Genomic DNA, 19,414 nt, shown 5'->3' on the forward strand with positions numbered 1-19,414 from the left:
GTCCTTGCCTTTGCCGGAGGAGCCGGTCCTTGCCTTTGCCGGAGGAGCCGGGCCTTGCCTTTGCCGGAGGAGCCTGTCCTTGCCTTTGCCGGCGGAGCCTGTCCTTGCCTTTGCCGGAGGAGCCGGGCCTTGCCTTTGCCGGCGGAGCCGGGCCTTGCCTTTGCCGGCGGAGCCGGGCCTTGCCTTTGCCGGAGGAGCCGGGCCTTGCCTTTGCCGGAGGAGCCTTGCCTTTGCCGGCGGAGCCGGGCCTTGCCTTTGCCGGCGGAGCCGGGCCTTGCCTTTGCCGGAGGAGCCGGGCCTTGCCTTTGCCGGAGGAGCCGGGCCTTGCCTTTGCCGGAGGAGCCGGGCCTTGCCTTTGTTGGTGGATCCAGGCCTTGCCTTTGCCGGCAGAGCCGCTTAATTTAATATGTGGAATTTGGTAAAAAGTTGTGCATGTGATCTTAGTTGTTTGCAGTTAGTCATGACTTTTATAAGTGGAGTTTAGTTTTAGATTAGTGGGTGGAGATAGGTGTTACTGGGGTTGGGTGGATGTGGGGTGTTTATGGTGACACTTCTCTGCCATGAACGCATTGTATCCGCAGTGACGTCGCCCCCCGTGTGCCCGCCGCCCGTTACATCCCCAGTCTCTGAGCTCCTCACAATGTTCAGCTCTGGACTCCGCTTTTGTGATCGTGGAGAAAGAGAGCAATTATCATATGAAGAAATGACACTTAATAGAGCGGTAGCGGGATCAGTGTACACAGGCGCATGGCGGAGACTTTCATCTGCTTAGTGGAATCCATTAGCCTCCGGTGCCCCCTCGTCATGTTTATTGCCGTACCCTGACATTTGTATTAATGACTTCCCTGACATTTCAGCATGACATCTCCGCGCGTTCTTTATATCCCGGTAATAATACAAAACGTCTTTAATCCTGTTTTGTCGGATGCAGCAAAATATGTAATTGTATAAATTCCGGCGCCTACAGCTGACACCGAACATTTATGCAGATTTTCTATATTCTGAAGTGTGACGACCTCCCCAAGACAACGAGCGGGATGGAAATGTAAGGGCAGCTCGAAGATTACAATGTATACATATTATTATGTATCAGGAGCAGCATGTAGTGATGTGTGTGCAGAGCACAGCTCCGGAGATTATCGGTGTTAACGCAGTCACGGTGTACATACAATACATTACTGTTCCTGAGTCACATCCTTTATTATACACCAGAGCTGCACTCACTATTCTGCTGGTGCAGTCACTGTATACATATATTACATTACTGATCCTGAGTTACGTCCTGTATTATACTCCAGAGCTGCACTCACTATTCTGCTGGTGCAGTCACTGTGTACATACATTACATTACTGATCCTGAGTTACATCCTGTATTATACCCCTGAGCTGCACTCAATATTCTGCTGGTGCAGTCACTGTGTACATACATTACTGATCCTGAGTTACATCCTGTATTATACTCCAGAGCTGCGCTCACTATTCTGCTGGTGCATTCACTGTGTACATACATTACATTACTGTTCCTGAGTCACATCCTTTATTATACCCCAGAGCTGCACTCCCTATTCTGCTGGTGCAGTCACTGTATACATATATTACATTACTGATCCTGAGTTACGTCCTGTATTATACTCCAGAGCTGCACTCACTATTCTGCTGGTGCAGTCACTGTGTACATACATTACATTACTGATCCTGAGTTACATCCTGTATTATACCCCTGAGCTGCACTCAATATTCTGCTGGTGCAGTCACTGTGTACATACATTACTGATCCTGAGTTACATCCTGTATTATACTCCAGAGCTGCGCTCACTATTCTGCTGGTGCATTCACTGTGTACATACATTACATTACTGATCCTGAGTTACATCCTGTATTATACTCCAGAGCTGCACTCACTATTCTGCTGGTGCCGTCACTGTGTACATACATTACATTACTGATCCTGAGTTACACACTGTATTATACTCCAGAGCTGCACTCACTATTCTGCTGGTGCAGTCACTGTGTACATACATTGCATTACTGATCCTGAGCTACATCCTGTATTATACTCCAGAGCTGCACTCACTATTCTGCTGGTGCCGTCACTGTGTACATACATTACATTACTGATCCTGAGTTACACACTGTATTATACTCCAGAGCTGCACTCACTATTCTGCTGGTGCAGTCACTGTGTACATACATTACATTACTGATCCTGAGCTACATCCTGTAGATCTTTTATTATAAAAATGAAAAACATAACAATAATAATAGCAGAAAACATAACAAAAATATTAGCCAGAAAATAAACCGTATACTGAACACTGGTCCAGCCGCTCATTCTCTCCTCTCACACATATTATACAGTATATACAGAATAACTACTTTGACCTTCTGGTCCGGTCACCAAACAAAATAATAATAACAAATAAAATAAACAATGGCAAACAAAAACTATATACATGAACTTTTTTTTTTAAATAAAATAACTACAAATATATACAATACTAAGCTATCCTTCATTCCCAACCCCCCGCACTGACCTGAGAGCTGGTCCTGCGTCTCATGCCTCAGTCCATGTCCAACGTCCATAGGCCAGATCAGGCAGTGCCAGTTTTCCCCCAAACAACCCAGTGTCCCATAGTCCCACAAGATAATCCCACCTCCCCCCTTTTCCCACCACCCAACCTAACACCTACACCCAAATCTATATCCCTATATACAATATATACATTATATACAGCAGCACACACCACAATAATTACAAATCACGAAGCCCAAGTTCGGCGCCTGCAGCCCTACATCACTGTATAATGATCAAACAAAACAAAAATCTACAGTGTCAGCAGCAGCCCACCACCAGGAAAGGAGATGACCAGACTAGGGCACACTAAAAGAAAAGCCCCTCCAGAGGAGAGCGGCCCTCCGTGCGCCCAGTCTCCCATACTCCAGAGAGCGCACCTTCACCAGGTCACCGAGTATGGTCCTAAACACATCTTCCACTGGGAGGATTTTTCGTTGCGTCGATACTAAGCACCGTGCGTTCCACGTGTGATACCTAACCACTGCGCTAACTAGAAATAAGGTGCAGCGGTCCCGACCACCAAGGTCTCCGAATGCTCCATAGGCCCATTCCGCATAGGAGAGACCGGCCAGCCGAGACCAGCCAATGAAGGCGCCCACCCTGTTGTACACCTCTGTGTTGAAGGGACAATGAAGCAGGAAGTGGTCCATGCTTTCCAGCAAGGTACCACAATGCTCCCGAGGACAATTCCTGTCCTCAGAGCTCCTACACTTCAGATTGTCCCTCACACACAGTTTCCCATGGAAGCAGCGCCAAGCTAAGTCCCAAAACTTCGAGGGGATCCTGATAGAATTCAAAAGATGCAAACCCACCCCAAGATCCCGACTTGGGCAGTCCCTGAGCGCCAGAGGCCTCTGGAAATGGGTCAACAGAACCCTATTGTCAAGGAGTTTCCTTGGCAGAGTCCTGATCTCCCACATTCCCAGACCCCACCGACGAATTACCTTCAGAACCAAGGTAGCGTAAGCCGGAAGATGTCCATGCGGTGTGCGAAGATCCTTCACTTGCCCTCCTGTCTCCCATTCCTGGAAGAAAGGCTGAAACCATCCCCTACAGGAGAATACCCACGGAGGAGCCCTCTCTTTCCAGAGGTTTGCGATATTGATCTTAATGAAGGTATCCACAAGGAATACCACAGGGTTGACCATACCCAACCCTCCTAGTCTCCTCGTACGGTAAGTAACCTCCCTCTTGACCAGGTTCAGTCTATTCCCCCATAACAGTTGGAAGAACAAACTGTAGACCCGAGTCCAGAGAGATTCCGGCAAGATGCATACACTGCCCAGATAAATCAGTAAAGGGAGCAGGTAAGTTTTGATCAGGTTTACCCTTTCCCTTAGGGTCAAAGACCAACCCTTCCATTGGTTCACCTTCTGAGTGGCGATCTCTAGCCTGCTGTCCCAATTTTGTTTGGGGTAATCCCCCTGGCCAAATTCGATGCCAAGGACTTTTGCAGAGACTTTGGGTCCTGGAAGGGTGTCCGGGAGATCAAAACCAGGATCTCCTCCTCCCAGCCAGAGACTCTCACACTTATCCCGGTTGATCTTGGACCCGGATGCCTCCGAGTAGCGATCTACCTCTGACATCAGCCACCCTGCCTCCTCATGAGAGGAAACAAACACAGTGACATCATCGGCATACGCCACCACCCTCAGAGTGGCTTCCGGTGCTGCCCGGTCCATCCCGATCCCGGCCAACGGTCCACGCTCCACCCTCCTAAGAAGAGGGTCAATCGCAAACACGTACAGCAGCGGGCTCAAGGGACAACCCTGGCGAACACCGGACCCAACCTCAAAAGAGCTGCCAATCCAACCATTCACAAGCGGGAAACTCTCTGCCCCACTGTACAAGGTCTTAAGCCAATCAACAAACCCCCCGGGCAGGCCATATCTCAGAAGGACGAACCAGAGGTACTCATGATTAACCCGATCAAACGCTTTTGCCTGGTCCAGTGACAGCATGTACCCCTTCCAGTGACCAGCCCTACCCTGCTCCACTGCCTCTCGGACACTGAGCACAGCACTAAATGTGCTGCGGCCTGGAACAGAGCAATGCTGGGCCCCCGAAAGGAGTCGGGGTGCAAATTTCACCAGCCGATTAAACAGCACCTTTGCCAGAACCTTCCTGTCTGCATTGAGAAGCGCTATGGGACGCCAGTTCCCAATGCAAGACGGGTCCTTACCCTTTGACAAGATGATCAGAGCAGACCTCCTCATTGACTTCGGCAGAATGCCCGAGGAAAGACACTCATTGAATACCTCAGTCAAGAGGGGAACCAAAACGTCCTTAAAGGTCTTATAGAATTCAGATGTTAAGCCATCTGGACCAGGCGATTTTTTGGGGGCAAGCCCTTCAATCGCCAACTGAACTTCCTCTTCCCTGATCATTTCTGTCAAAACGTCAAGAGAGGGGTCTACCCCTGGTTCGGGGACAGCTTCAGCCAGGAAAGCCGACATCTCATCCCAATCAAGATCCCTCTTCCCCAAGAGGTGCGAGTAGAAGGATCTGACAACCTCCAGGATCCCTGATCTGGATCGTCTCAGGGACCCCGCAGTGTCGACCAGTCCTGTAACCACTTTACTATTCACTGACATCCTGCAGTTTCTGTAAGGGTCGGGCGAGCGGTACTTCCCGTAATCCCTCTCAAAAACCAAAGATGCGTGTCTATCGTACTGACACCTCATAAGCAAAGATTTCACTCTGGAGATCTCCTCGCGGCTACCTCCAGTTGAGACAAGATGCTCGAGTTTCCTCCTCAGACCCTGATACAGACGGTACCTGTTCAGACTCCTGAGGCTCGAGAGCTGGCGGAAGAATCTCGCCACCCTTTCCTTAAACATCTCCCACCACTCTGACTTACTACTACAAAGATCCAGTAATGGTACCTGGCCCTGAAGAAATTCCTCAAAGGACTGTCTTATCTCCGCTTCTTCCAAGAGAGACGAATTGAGCCTCCAAAAGCCTCTTCCCATCCGGAGGGTCTCTGTAACATTCAGAGAAAACAAAATTAAACAGTGGTCGGAGAACTCCACCTCAACAACAGACACTGCTGAAGAGACAGCTTCCTCCTTTAAATAAAACCTATCTATTCTGGACCTACAGTTACCTCTATGATAGGTGAACCCCTCGTGGCCTGGGGTGTGCCGAATGTGGACATCCACCAGGCGAGCCTCACTAGCTATACTATTAAGGGCGACGCTATCATAAGTCAGCTTGTCTCTGGAACCTCCTCTATCTCGGGGCCTCGTGACAGCATTGAAGTCCCCTCCAAAGACAACCTGCCGACTTGTAAAAAGGTAGGGCTTGATCCTCATAAAGAGACACTTCCGGTCCCACTTAGATTGGGGACCATAAATGTTGATGAGCCGGAGCTCTTGTCCCTTCATGAGGACATCTAAGATCAGGCACCTCCCCATTTCTAACTCAATAACCCGTCGGCATTCCACCGGTGCGGTAAAAAGGACCGCCACTCCGCTATACGGCTCGGCCGCAAGAGACCAATAGGAGGGCCCGAGTCTCCACTCCCTCTTAGCTTTAAACACATCTGCCATGTTTGGCAGCCTGGTCTCTTGCAAAAAGAAAATGTCAGCTTCAACCCGGCTGAGAAAATCAAAGGCCGCAAATCTAGCTGTATTTGACTTTATGCTGGCGACATTAATGGACGCCAGCGTCAACGGAGTGGGTACCGCCATCACTGGTGATTGAGTTAGATGGCTTTCTTTTTCCCACTCCCCTTATCCTCTGCCTCAGAGGAGGAATCCTTCCCCCTCTTTAATGACAATGAAGTATCCATTCCCACGTGTTTTTTATTTTTTTGGTCCTCGTCTCCGGACTCTGGGCCAGTCCCTCCTTCCAAGGATCTTACATTCCCAGAAGGAGGAGACTCGGCGTCCCCTGTGAGCCCCGCCGAAGCCAGAACCTCACCCTCAGCTTCCTCCTCAGAGGAAGAGATGTTTTCAAGGGCTTGGAACCGGTTAGAAAGACCAACCAGAGGGGAGTCGGTTTTTCCTTCCTTAGGTACCTTGGTCAGAGCGGGAGAAGATGTTTTATCTCCCTTCTTTCTCTTCTTTTTGGTGCCGAGCTTACGCTTGTCCTCTAGCCACTGCCTATTATCCTCATCCATACTTTCATAATGGGAGGACTCTGAGGCAGTGGCACTTTCCTCCCTGTGGATCCTCCTGACCTCCTCATCCAACTCATCATCCCTCGGGGCCTCAGCAGCAAGACTGGCATCCAGGACAGGGGCCGCCCCAGTAGTACGAGGCTCGCCCAGCTCCCTATCCTGTCTGCGCTTGTCTAGACGCCTTAGCTGTGCAGGCGTCTTTTTATTGCTTTTCTTCTTTGGCCCCTCAGCTCCCTCACCCCTGCTAGTCCCTTCCCCAGCAGAATCAGCCTCACGGCTTTCTCCCACCGGGGTCACGACTGCATTAGCGAAGGAGCGAGGACAACGGCTGAATGGGTGACCTAACTCACCACACAGGTGACACCTAATCTCCACACAAGATGCAGCAAGATGGCCGATATCCCCACACAATGCACACTTCTGCACAGTGCAGTTTGCGCTGAAGTGTGTGGGGTCGCCGCACTTGTGACAGAGCTTCGGTTGCCCCTGGTAGAAGACCAGGATACGATCCCTACCCAGGAAGGCAGATGATGGTATGTGGGCAACCGTACCACCTGAACGCTTAAGTTTTACCATAAACGTCCAGGCCCCTGACCAGATACCAAACTCGTCACGGTTTTTCTTTGGCATTTCTACCACCTCTCCATACCGGCCAAGCCATGTCATGATGTCATAACAAGAAAGTGACTCGTTACAAGTCATCACGGTCACTTTCTTGACTTGGTTTTGGCGAGACACCACCTGAACGGCAAAGTCTCGCCAGCCGGGCTCATTTTTTGTCAACTCATAGTTCGACCAGAAGAGCTCAAGCCCCTCCGGCCGAACAAAGCTGACATCAAAATTAGGTGTGGAATAGGGATGTATCAAGGCGTAGATGTCAATCGCACTAAAGCCCATCCTCAGCAGGAGCTCCACAACTTTAGACCTTGGAGGACACGCATCATTGCCCCTCCACTGAAGACGGACCACATTCCTACGCACACTACCCGGCCCGGCTGTTGGGAGGGACCACACTGTATCCCCCCCTCTTTGCTCTCGGAAGGCCCCGAGGCCATGCCTCTCTATCCAGAAGGATAGATCAACCTCTCGACCCTCTACTATTAGTGATCTCTCCCCCCTCTTTAGAGCCTCCAGGAGACGCCGTTGCAACATGCCGTCCCCAGAGCCCGGAGACGAGGAGGATGCCCTATTTCCCCCGGAGGTGACAGCGGCATAACTCCTGACAGGCGCTGCCACCACCGGGGGGGCAACCGGACCAGTGACCACATCCACACCATCAGCATCACCATTACCCACCTCCATAACCCCCTCACCCTCTACCAAACCAGCAACCACACCACTAGACAAAGAGTTTTCTGCATCCATACCCACCACCACATTCACTCCTGCTGGACCAGTGACAACAGGGGGTGACACTTTGGCCTCCGCATCATCAGGCACAAGGGGCTGAGTCTCCTCCACAGAACTGGAGGTGACCTCACCCCTGGTTTTTTGTGTGCCCTCCGCATCATTAGTTAATATTTTCCGCTGCTTCATGGTTGCTACCAGGCGTCGTTGATCTTTAGCTGCTGTGGGGCACCGCTGATCCTTAGCATCAGGATCTTGTTGACCAGCGGCACCAACACAAAATAGGACTTTGGGAAGACCGGAACTCCCAGCCCCGGTAACCCCCTCACACTGCCGCCGCCCCTCAACTAAGTGATCAGCGGCAACAGCATTCAGGGGCACCGAGGCTACCGGAGCTGCCCCCGACACCGGGCCGCTCCCCCCTCCCACTGAGGAGCGGACCACAGTATCGTGGCCTGATCGTATGCCCGCCGCCGGGCCGCCCTCACTGTCCAGCCTTTCGGCTGATGCACCTGCTGCTACGTCCCCGCTACTACAAGCAGAGACGGAGCTCTGCGCCTCATTACCGTGCTCTGTAATCTCCCCGCGCCTTTGCACCGGATCCACAGCAGAACCCGGGCTGGGCTGGGCAACGGGGCTTATACAGCGAGCTGACCCTGCAGCCGACTCAGGGGGTACAGGGAGGGGGGCATATACATAGCTTACCGCTTCCTGCAGCTTTGGCTTGGTGGTTTTCTTTGCCTTTTTCTTCTGGCCCCCAGGTGCCTCCTCTGGTAAATCATCACCAAGATGGAAGTTCTGAAGGCACACTGGGGACTCCAGCAGCTTGATCTCTGCCATTAGCGCCCCTCCCTGGCCGATGTCACTGTCCTCCCCAGAGCCAGCAGAACTGCGACGAGATGTCATTGTCGCCTGTCCAGCAGGGAGCTCGCTGCACGTGGCCTCTGAGTGGCTAAGAGGGCTGCCAGGTGGAGCTTTCTGCTGGTCATCCTCCTCCTCATCATCATCATCATCCACCTGGCACTCAGGCTGCAGCCCCATCTGCCTTTGCTCTCTGTTATCAGCCATTTCTCTGAATCTGTCTTCATTTATAAGCTTTTCTTTAAATGGTCCACTTTTTTCTCGAATAAATGTTTTTCTTACCTCCAGGTCATTAATTTCAAGCTTCAGAATCTTTACCTCCGCCTGGAATTGCGTCTTCCTGGGTCTGGAGGCGCCTGCAGCTTTAGCGCTTGTGCAGCGCAGCTCCTCCCGGAGCCTTCTCAAGGTCTTGCTAGCATCTTCATACTCACGAAGGTGGCTCATGACCCGGGAGGCATAGGTGGACACAGACTCCCGGGGTCTCTGCAGCGCCCAACCCTCCTCAGTGAGGTCAGCCTCACCTCCGTGAGCACTCAGCTTTCCTCCGGAAGGGCTGCCATCTTGCACGCTAGCAGGCTTCTCCTCCATGGAAGCCTTGCGGCTTCTCTGGGTCTCTGCAGACCTGGGGGGAGTAGGAGCCACATTGCTGCGACTCCTGGTGGAGCGTCTCACCCCCGAATCCTCTGATGTGCAGGCTGGTTGCTGGTTCCTTCTGCCCCCCGCCAGCCTGGTCCGGGAAGCAGAAGCCTGGGACTTGGCTCCTTCACTCATCCCAGGAAACCCACTCCCTCCCTGGGTAAGAGAGAGAGCAGGTCCCCGGGTGGAGAGATGGTGGTTCTCTGGAGCTCAGGAGCACACTGCAGGTTCAGCAGCGACCGCACCCACAATCAACACAATGAGCAGCAGCTGAGCTGCACTCACTACTCTGAAGGTGCAGTCACTGTGTACATACATTACATTACTGATCCTGAGCTACATCCTGTATTATACCCCAGAGCTGCGCTCACTATTCTGCTGGTGCAGTCACTGTGTACATACATTACATTACTGATCCTGAGCTACATCCTGTATTATACCCCAGAGCTGCGCTCACTATTCTGCTGGTGCAGTCACTGTGTACATACATTACATTACTGATCCTGAGTTACATCCTGTATTATACTCCAGAGCTGCACTCACTATTCTGCTGGTGCAGTCCCTGTGTACATACATTACATTACTGATCCTGAGTTACATCCTGTATTATACTCCAGAGCTGCACTCGCTATTCTGCTGGTGCAGTCCCTGTGTACATACATTACATTACTGATCCTGAGTTACATCCTGTATTATACTCCAGAGCTGCACTCGCTATTCTGCTGGTGCAGTCCCTGTGTACATACATTACATTACTGATCCTGAGCTACATCCTGTATTATACCCCAGAGCTGCGCTCACTATTCTGCTGGTGCAGTCACTGTGTACATACATTGCATTACTGATCCTGAGTTACATCCTGTATTATACTCCAGAGCTGCACTCACTATTCTGCTGGTGCAGTCACTGTGTACATACATTACACTACTGATCCTGAGTTACATCCAGTATTATACCCCAGAGCTGCACTCACTATTCTGCTGGTGCAGTCACTGTGTACATACATTACATTACTGATCCTGAGTTACATCCTGTATTATACCCCAGAGCTGCACTCACTATTCTGCTGGTGCAGTCACTGTGTACATACATTACATTACTGATCCTGAGTTACATCCAGTATTATACCCCAGAGCTGCACTCACTATTCTGCTGGTGCAGTCACTGTGTACATACATTACATTACTGATCCTGAGCTACATCCTGTATTATACCCCAGAGCTGCGCTCACTATTCTGCTGGTGCAGTCACTGTGTACATACATTGCATTACTGATCCTGAGCTACATCCTGTATTATACTCCAGAGCTGCGCTCACTATTCTGCTGGTGCAGTCACTGTGTACATACATTACATTACTGATCCTGAGTTACATCCTGTATTATACCCCAGAGCTGCGCTCACTATTCTGCTGGTGCAGTCACTGTGTACATACATTACATTACTGATCCTGAGTTACATCCTGTATTATACTCCAGAGCTGCACTCACTATTCTGCTGGTGCAGTCACTGTATACATACATTACATTACTCATCCTGAGTTACATCCTGTATTATACCCCAGAGCTGCACTCACTATTCTGCTGGTGCAGTCACTGTGTACATACATTACATTACTGATCCTGAGTTACATCCAGTATTATACACCTTTTGAGCTCGTACAGCCATGAATCTTCTTGGGAATGATGCAACAAATTTTTCACCCCTGGATTTGGGGATTCTCGGCCATTGTTCCTTGCAGTTCCGTCAGGTTGGATGGTGAACGTTGGTGGACGCCATTTTCAGGTCTCTCCAGAGATGCTCCATTGGTTTAGGTCAGGGCTCTGGTTGGGACGGTCAGGAATGGTCACAGAGTTGTTCTGAAGCCGCTCCTTTGTTATTTTAGCTGTGTGCTTAGGGTCACTGTCTTGTTGGAAGGTGAACCTTCGGCCAAGTCTGAGGTCCAGAGCACTCTGGAAGAGGTTTTCTTTTTTTTTTAATTTATTTATTTATTTATTCATTTTATAAATGCAATGGCATGAAACATTCATGAAGCATAAAAGTAAAAATCGAATAAAATAAAATAGCCAAACAATAAATACAGTAAATTCTTATCGAAATATTTCCAGCCAGCGAGACTATTTTTTCAAAAAGGAAGGAAAGCAGCCATTCAGTAATGACAATTTTTGTTCATAGGATTTATGCAAAGCCAGTTTGTCAATAATTTCTTGTGAACAGCGTATTTTAAAAGATTTCCAAAAAAAAACAATAGCATTCTTAGAAACTAAAAGCAGATGTATAACAAGTTTCCTAAAAAGGTGGAGTCAATTGATCTGCATTCAACGAGAGCAGGGCCAACTGAGGAGACAGAGAAAAATCCGAACGTTTTAATATAATAGAAATAAGAGAAGAGATTTCTTCCCAAAAAGGTCTAATACGTGCTGGAAGAGGTTTTTATCCAGGATATCTCTGTACTTGGCCGCATTCATGTTTCCTTCAATGACAACCAGTCCTCCTGTCCCTGCAGCTGAAAAACATCCCCATAGCATGATGCTGCCTCCACCATGCTTCACTGTGGGGATTGTATTGGACAGGTGATGAGCAGTGCCTGGTTTTATCCACACATACCGCTTGGAAAAATCACCAAAAAGGTCGATCTACGTCTCATCAGACCACAGATCAGACCACAGAATCTTATTTCTCATAGTCTGGGAGTCCTTCATGTGTTTTTATAGCAAACTCTATGTGAGCTTTCATATGTCTTGCACTGAGGAGAGGCTTCCATCGGGCCACTCTGCCATAAAGGCCGGACTGGTGGAGGGCTGCAGTGATAGTTGACTTTGTGGAACTTTCTCCCATCTCCCTGCTGCATCTCTGGAGCTCAGCCACAGTGATCTTGGGGTTCTTCTTTACCTCTCACCAAGGCTCTTCTCCCACGATTGCTCAGTTTGGCTGGACGGCCAGGTCTGGGAAGACTTCTGGTGGTCCCAAACTTCTTCCATTTAAGGATTATGGAGGCCACTGTGTTCTTAGGACCCTTGAGTGCTGCAGAAATTCTGTTGTAACCTTGGCCAGATCTGTGCCTTGCCACCATCCTCCATTATAATCCGCCTCCTCGCAACCTGTGCACGCTTCAGTGCATTGATATTTCAGAGTTCTCATATTTGGGCTCTTTAGGATCATTTTACCATACAAAAGCTGCAGATGAGGGATGGCGTTTACTGCAGCGCAGTCCTCTGTGCTGCCGTCCTCTGTGCTGCCGTCCTCTGTGCTGCCATCGCTGTTTTGATCGTGAACCAGAGGAGCTAATTAAACCTATGGAGCTCGGGCCTAATGTTCTGTTCATTAAAGGGCCGGTATCATTTTATCTAAACGTTTCCTGAATGTAAATTGAAAAGTTCTGCAGCTTTCTTATAGCCCTAGTGCTTAAATTGCTAGCCATTTTTAAGATCTCTGCTTGCAGCTGATATCACCATTCATCCTTGTCACGATTCCACACCGCTGCCACCAATATGTCACGATTCACACCGTGACCGTCACCCTCACGGATCCGGGTGACTTTAGGCCAACAGACGGCTATCACATGTGCAGGGGGGCTTATCTTAGTTATCCCTCCACTGCTACAATATGATGAAAAAACACACACAAGGCTATTGACCTCTTAGTTTACAGCAGGGGCTTATTCTAGTTATCCCACTGCTCTTCAATATATGACGAACTGCAGGGATTTATGTATATCCCGCTTACAGTTCTATTTGAAACCTGCACCTCTCTAGCGCCCCCTTACTCTCAGGTCAGATCAGCTACTGCACCTAGGGTAATTAGTCGCCAAAAAGGCTGCCTGCTATGTACTAACAATTGGGCACGCTGCAGCGAGGTGATTTAACTACTCCCACTCAGGCAGGAACAATAATTATCAACGCCGCAGTTGCTACAACGACACCCGAAGGCCCCGCACACGATATGCTGCCACCAGCTCCGATTAAACGGGTTCGGCGCTAACCCCAAAACAGTAGCGTAATTCCCTTCAGAAGACTTAGGGTACGTTTTAGAGCAGAAGACCGAATTTAGTATATTAAATATTATACTCCATAAAAGATTTTAAGGCAGTGTTTATAAAAAGGCACATAAAGATGTTACAAAAGAGACAATTGAAAATATGTGCAAAGGTAATTATAAAAATAACAGGGATTAAATAAGAAATCAACATGTGTTCAGATCATGGCAGGCAGAACCAGGCTAGTGGGCGGAGCTCCCAAATGTCCCTATGCATCAGGACTGGCAGTACGAGCTCCTCAAGTCAGACTCAGACAGACTCTTCAGACTCTCAAGGCTGGGTAAAGTGGGGTCACTTAAATAACCACAGCCTTGTGACATCACTAACAGGGCTGGTTTCCTTAGACCCATCTACCTCTTCAGCCTTAGTAAATTTCACACAAGTTTGGCTAATGCCTGTATCTCCGCTACAGAACATGTTAGAATCATAACACACCCAGCATTCATCTTGTATTAAGATTTGCTCTCTATAGATACTAAATTCGGGCTAGTAGGGACACTCGGTTCCAGAGAAATCTGTACTTTGTACCTGATGGAGTTAGAGGCTTATGTTTACAGCGGCTGACAGATCCGCCGATGGACGTTAAAGGGAACCTGTCACCCCGTTTTTTGAGATTGAGCTATAAATACTGTTAAATAGGGCCTGCGCTGTGTGTTCCTATAGTGTATGTAGTGTACCCCGATTCCCCATGTATGCTGAGAAATAACTTACCAAAGTCGCCGTTTTCGCCTGTCAATCAGGCTGGTCAGGTCGGGAGGGCGTGGTGACATCGCTGGTTCTTCCTCAGCTTTACGTTGGTGGCGTAGTGGCGTAGTGGTGAACAAGCAGCGCGCGATCTGCGCTGTCATCCCTTTCGTCGGTGGGGGCGGCCATCTTCCTGGGGCCGCGCGTGCGCAGATCGAGTGCTCTGCTGCACGGGGCTTCAGGAAAATGGCCGCGAGATGCCGCGCGTGCGCATTAGAGATCGCGGCGGCCATTTTCCCAAAGCCGAGTTTGCATCTCGGCTTTGGGAAAATGGCCGCCGCGATCTCTAATGCGCATGCGCGGCATCCCGCGGCCATTTTCCTGAAGCCCCGTGCAGCAGAGCACTCGATCTGCGCACGCGCGGCCTCAGGAAGATGGCCGCCCCCACCGACGAAAGGGATGACAGCGCAGATCGCGCGCTGCTTGTTCACCACTACGCCACTACGCCACCAACGTAAAGCTGAGGAAGAACCAGCGATGTCACCACGCCCTCCCGACCTGACCAGCCTGATTGACAGGCGAAAACGGCGACTTTGGTAAGTTATTTCTCAGCATACATGGGGAATCGGGGTACACTACATACACTATAGGAACACACAGCGCAGGCCCTATTTAACAGTATTTATAGCTCAATCTCAAAAAACGGGGTGACAGGTTCCCTTTAACAATATGTACTTTTTATTTTACTAGCTTAAATCATTGGCCCAGAATCTTACAAGATTAAGACAAAGGACCTCTTATTTTAAAGAACTTTTATACCAGTCCTAGCTAGTACAGATGGGAGGGGCGATTTAAGTTGCTCAGAGCTTGGAATTCATGGCCAGGGCAATAAAAACTTCTTCTACACATACATTCAGAAACACACAAAAGAGGGAGGGTTTTAGCCCGCAGCATGGGTCTGAAGGGCAAAGCATCAAAATCATATTATATTTCATACAATAGCGTGACTATCTTTTTCCAAATACTGATGACATCACTGTCCTTTTTGTATTTAATACTGACGATGTCCCTGTTTTTCCTCTGTTACTGATGATGTCACTGTTCTTCCTCTGTCACTGATGATGTCACTGTCCGTCCTCTGTAACCGATGTCCCTTTACTTGTAGATCGGGGCTCGGAGCTGAAGAAGCCGCAGGTCCTGTGGGTTTTGTACTTTAATATGAGAGACTCGTCTGTAATTGAGCGTCAGTCGTATACTGGGCTCCCCTCTAACGTGTACGTGTGCAGCGGACCTGACACCGGCTTCGGGTATGATGTCGCTGTGCAGCAGGTGAGGCCGCTACGCCCTAATGCTCCCTCTGTGTTCCTTGCTTTGTAGCTGCACCTAGTCTTTGCATATTTTACCATTTTTTTTTTTTTTGTTTTCCAGGCGGAGAATATATTTCGTCATATGTTTCCCACTGAGGAATTCTGTCCTCCAGCACCGAACCCAGAAGATATCATATATGACGGGGAGCCCGTGCAAGCGGACGCTGGGGAGCCCGCACAGGCGGACGCTGGGGTGCCCGCGCAGCCGGACGCTGTGGAGCCCGCACAGGCGGACTCTGGGGAGCCCGCACAGGCAGACGCTGGGGAGCCCGTGCAGGGGGACGCGGAGGAGCCCGCACAGCCGGACGACGCTGGGGAAGCCCAACCAATTGGTTGAGCCAAAGGCGAAAGCATCAAGTGATAATCTCTCCGATGCTGCAAAGGAGCCTCTGACGGAACGATCCTGCAGACGTGCCTGACTTTCCCCATCTTCCCCACCAGCATCATCTACAAGGGCTTCAAGCTGCGTATCTGAATGCCGCAATTAGGACTGGGCAGCACGTACATGCTCTGCTGCTGCGTATCTGAATGCCGCGGATAGGACTGGACGGCACGTACATGCTCTGCCGATGCCGCGGTTAGGACTGGACGGAACGTACATGCTCTGCCGATGCCGCAGTTAGAACTGGACGGAACGTGCATGCTCTGCTGATGCCGCGGTTAGGACTGGACGGAACGTACATGGTCTGCTGCTGCGTCTTACCTTAGCTTATATCCAGGAATGTAACAAGTGTCAGACTTCTCCTATTACTTCTGTCATTAAACTATGATCCAAATATCCTGCGCTCCAGGCGAGGACTACACTTTCCAGCATGTCCAGCTGGCGGGCATCGATCCCGCATCATATACCGGTGTGTGCTTTCTATGTTCACGTGTATTACCGTATTTATGGGGTTTGTATATATTTAACTGTTAAGGAGTTTATTCTGAGACTTGTGGTGTCTCCTAAATAAAGGTCCCCGCTGTTGCAGCTTAGTGATGCTCTGTTGTCTTCCTGTTCCATCTCTTGTGACTTGGCTGAGTGGATCTTTGTGCTGGAACTTGTTCTGTACTGGTTCTGTACTAGCTAGACTGGGGTGCAGAGTCTAAAATAAAGCGGATTGTGTCTTATGGATACATTGTATTTCCAGCCTTTAGTTTCCTTGTTTCTCTTTATATTTGGTTCTTCTAGTGATTTTTCCTGTCTGTTGGCATCGATGTAGCGCTCTGCCTTCCCCGGCCGTGTTTCTCCTCCTCCTCGGTTCTCCGCCATGTCGCCGTGATCGCTCATTGACTGCCGCTCCCTCCACATATGGTTTTCGGCAGGTTGCTCGTCGCCAACTTGTTTCATTTCAGTTTAATGTTGATGTAATTAAATTCTCTGTGATTTCAATATTTATGACCAGGTGACAAACAAAGCAATAATTTACTCCTGCAGCCGCGCCAAATTCACAATTTAATTAAGCGGAAGATGATGAGGGAATTTTGGGTGATTTCTAATAAATTTTTGACTGCGGCGATTACTGTTACTACGTAGATGATTCCGTGCTGCAGGGAACGTGCGGATGCGGAGACAAAGCTCCTGACCGATACCCTTCTCCCATCTTTATTACTGAAAAAAAAAAGGAATACGATCCAACCTGACACTGTCCAGGTGGTGTTATGTGTAACTACAACTCCCAGCAAGCCTCGCCACTAAACCTGACAATGAAAAACAATCTGCAGAAAAGACAAAAGGTCCTCTGGACATGAGTTGTAGTTTGTGCCCCTTAGTGGTGGCTGCAGACATAATCTTAGGTATCTCTGTATACAGGGAGCTCCCCCTAGTGGTGACTGCAGACAGAATCTTATCATGTATCTCTGTATACAGGGAGCTCCCCCTAGTGGTGGCTGCAGACAGGATCTTATCATGTATCTCTGTATACAGGGAGCTCCCCCTAGTGGTGGCTCCAGACAGGATCTTATCATGTATCTCTGTATACAGGGAGCTCCCCCTAGTGGTGGCTGCAGACAGGATCTTATCATGTATCTCTGTATACAGGGAGCTCCCCCTAGTGGTGGCTGCAGACAGGATCTTATCATGTATCTCTGTATACAGGGAGCTCCCCCTAGTGGTGGCTGCAGACATAATCTTAGGTATCTCTGTATACAGGGAGCTCCCCCTAGTGGTGGCTGCAGACAGGATCTTATGTATCTCTGTATACAGGGAGCTCCCCCTAGTGGTGGCTGCAGGCAGGATCTTATCATGTATGTCTGTGTACAGGGAGCTCCCCCTAGTGGTGGCTGCAGGCAGGATCTTATCATGTATCTCTGTATACAGGGAGCTCCCCCTAGTGGTGGCTGCAGACAGGATCTTATCATGTATCTCTGTATACAGAGAGCTCCCCCTAGTGGTGGCTGCAGACAGAATCTTATCATGTATCTCTGTATACAGGGAGCTCCTCCTAGTGGTGGCTGCAGACAGGATCTTATCATGTATCTCTGTTTACAGGGGGCTCCTCCTAGTGGTGACTGCAGACAGGATCTTATGTATATCTGTATACAGGGAGCTCCCACTAGTGGTGACTGCAGACAGGATCTTATCATGTATCTCTGTGTACAGTGAGCTCCCCTTAGTGGTGGCTGCAGACAGGATCTTATCATGTATCTCTGTATACAGGGAGCTCCCCCTAGTGGTGGCTGCAGACAGAATCTTATCATGTATCTCTGTATACAGGGAGCTCCCCCTAGTGATGACTGCAGACAGGATCTTATGTATCTCTGTATACAGGGAGCTCCCCCTAGTGGTGGCTGCAGGCAGGATCTTATCATGTATCTCTGTATACAGGGAGCTCCCCCTAGTGGTGGCTGCAGACAGAATCTTATCATGTATCTCTGTATACAGGGAGCTCCCCCTAGTGGTGGCTGCAGACAGGACCTTATGTATCTCTGTATAGGGAGCTCCCCCTAGTGGTGGCTGCAGACAGGATCTTATCATGTATCTCTGTATACAGGGAGCTTCCCCTAGTGGTGCCTGCAGACAGGATCTTATCATGTATCTCTGTATACAGGAAGCTCCTCCTAGTGGTGGTTGCAGACAGGATCTTATCATGTATCTCTGTATACAGGGAGCTCCTCCTAGTGGTGGCTGCAGACAGGATCTTATGTATCTCTGTATACAAGGAGCTCCCCCTAGTGGTGGTTGCAGACAGGATCTTATCATGTATCTCTGTATACAGAGAGCTCCCCCTAGTGGTGGCTGCAGACAGGATCTTATCATGTATCTCTGTCTGCAGGGAGCTCCCCCTAGTGGTGGTTGCAGACAGGATCTTATCATGTATCTCTGTATTTAGAGAGCTCCCCCTAGTGGTGGCTGCAGACAGGATCGTATCATGTATCTCTGTATACAGGGAGCTCCTCCTAGTGGTGACTGCAGACAGGATATTATCATGTATCTCTGTATACAGGGAGCTCCCCCTAGTGGTGACTGCAGACAGGATCTTATCATGTATCTCTGTATACAGGGAGCTCCCCCTAGTGGTGGCTGTAGACAGGATCTTATCATGTATCTCTGTATACAGGGAGCTCCTCCTAGTTGTGGTTGCAGACAGGATCTTATCATGTATCTCTGTATTTAGAGAGCTCCCCCTAGTGGTGGCTGCAGACAGGATCTTATCATGTATCTCTGTATACAGGGAGCTCCTCCTAGTGGTGGCTGCAGACAGAATCTTATCATGTATCTCTGTATACAGGGAGCTCCCCCTAGTGGTGGTTGCAGACAGGATCTTATCATGTATCTCTGTATACAGGGAGCTCCCCCTAGTGGTG

At 49.5% G+C, this 19,414-nt stretch overlaps 1 protein-coding gene across 1 annotated transcript in view; it reads left to right on the forward strand.

Moving 5' to 3' along the window:
• CHM (CHM Rab escort protein) overlaps positions 1-16,601 on the forward strand; it is a 125,169-nt gene extending 108,568 nt beyond the window's left edge. Inside the window, exons 14-15 of the mRNA XM_069746103.1 lie at positions 15,427-15,590; positions 15,690-16,601. Coding sequence (XP_069602204.1) covers positions 15,427-15,590; positions 15,690-15,965 — 440 coding nt within the window. The 3' untranslated portion in view covers positions 15,966-16,601. The remainder of the gene's footprint in view (positions 1-15,426; positions 15,591-15,689) is intronic.
• The last annotated feature ends 2,813 nt before the right edge of the window (positions 16,602-19,414 follow it).

The sequence above is a fragment of the Ranitomeya imitator genome, chromosome 2, assembly GCF_032444005.1.
Source record: "Ranitomeya imitator isolate aRanImi1 chromosome 2, aRanImi1.pri, whole genome shotgun sequence".
In the NCBI taxonomy this organism is placed as follows: Eukaryota; Metazoa; Chordata; class Amphibia; order Anura; family Dendrobatidae; genus Ranitomeya; species Ranitomeya imitator.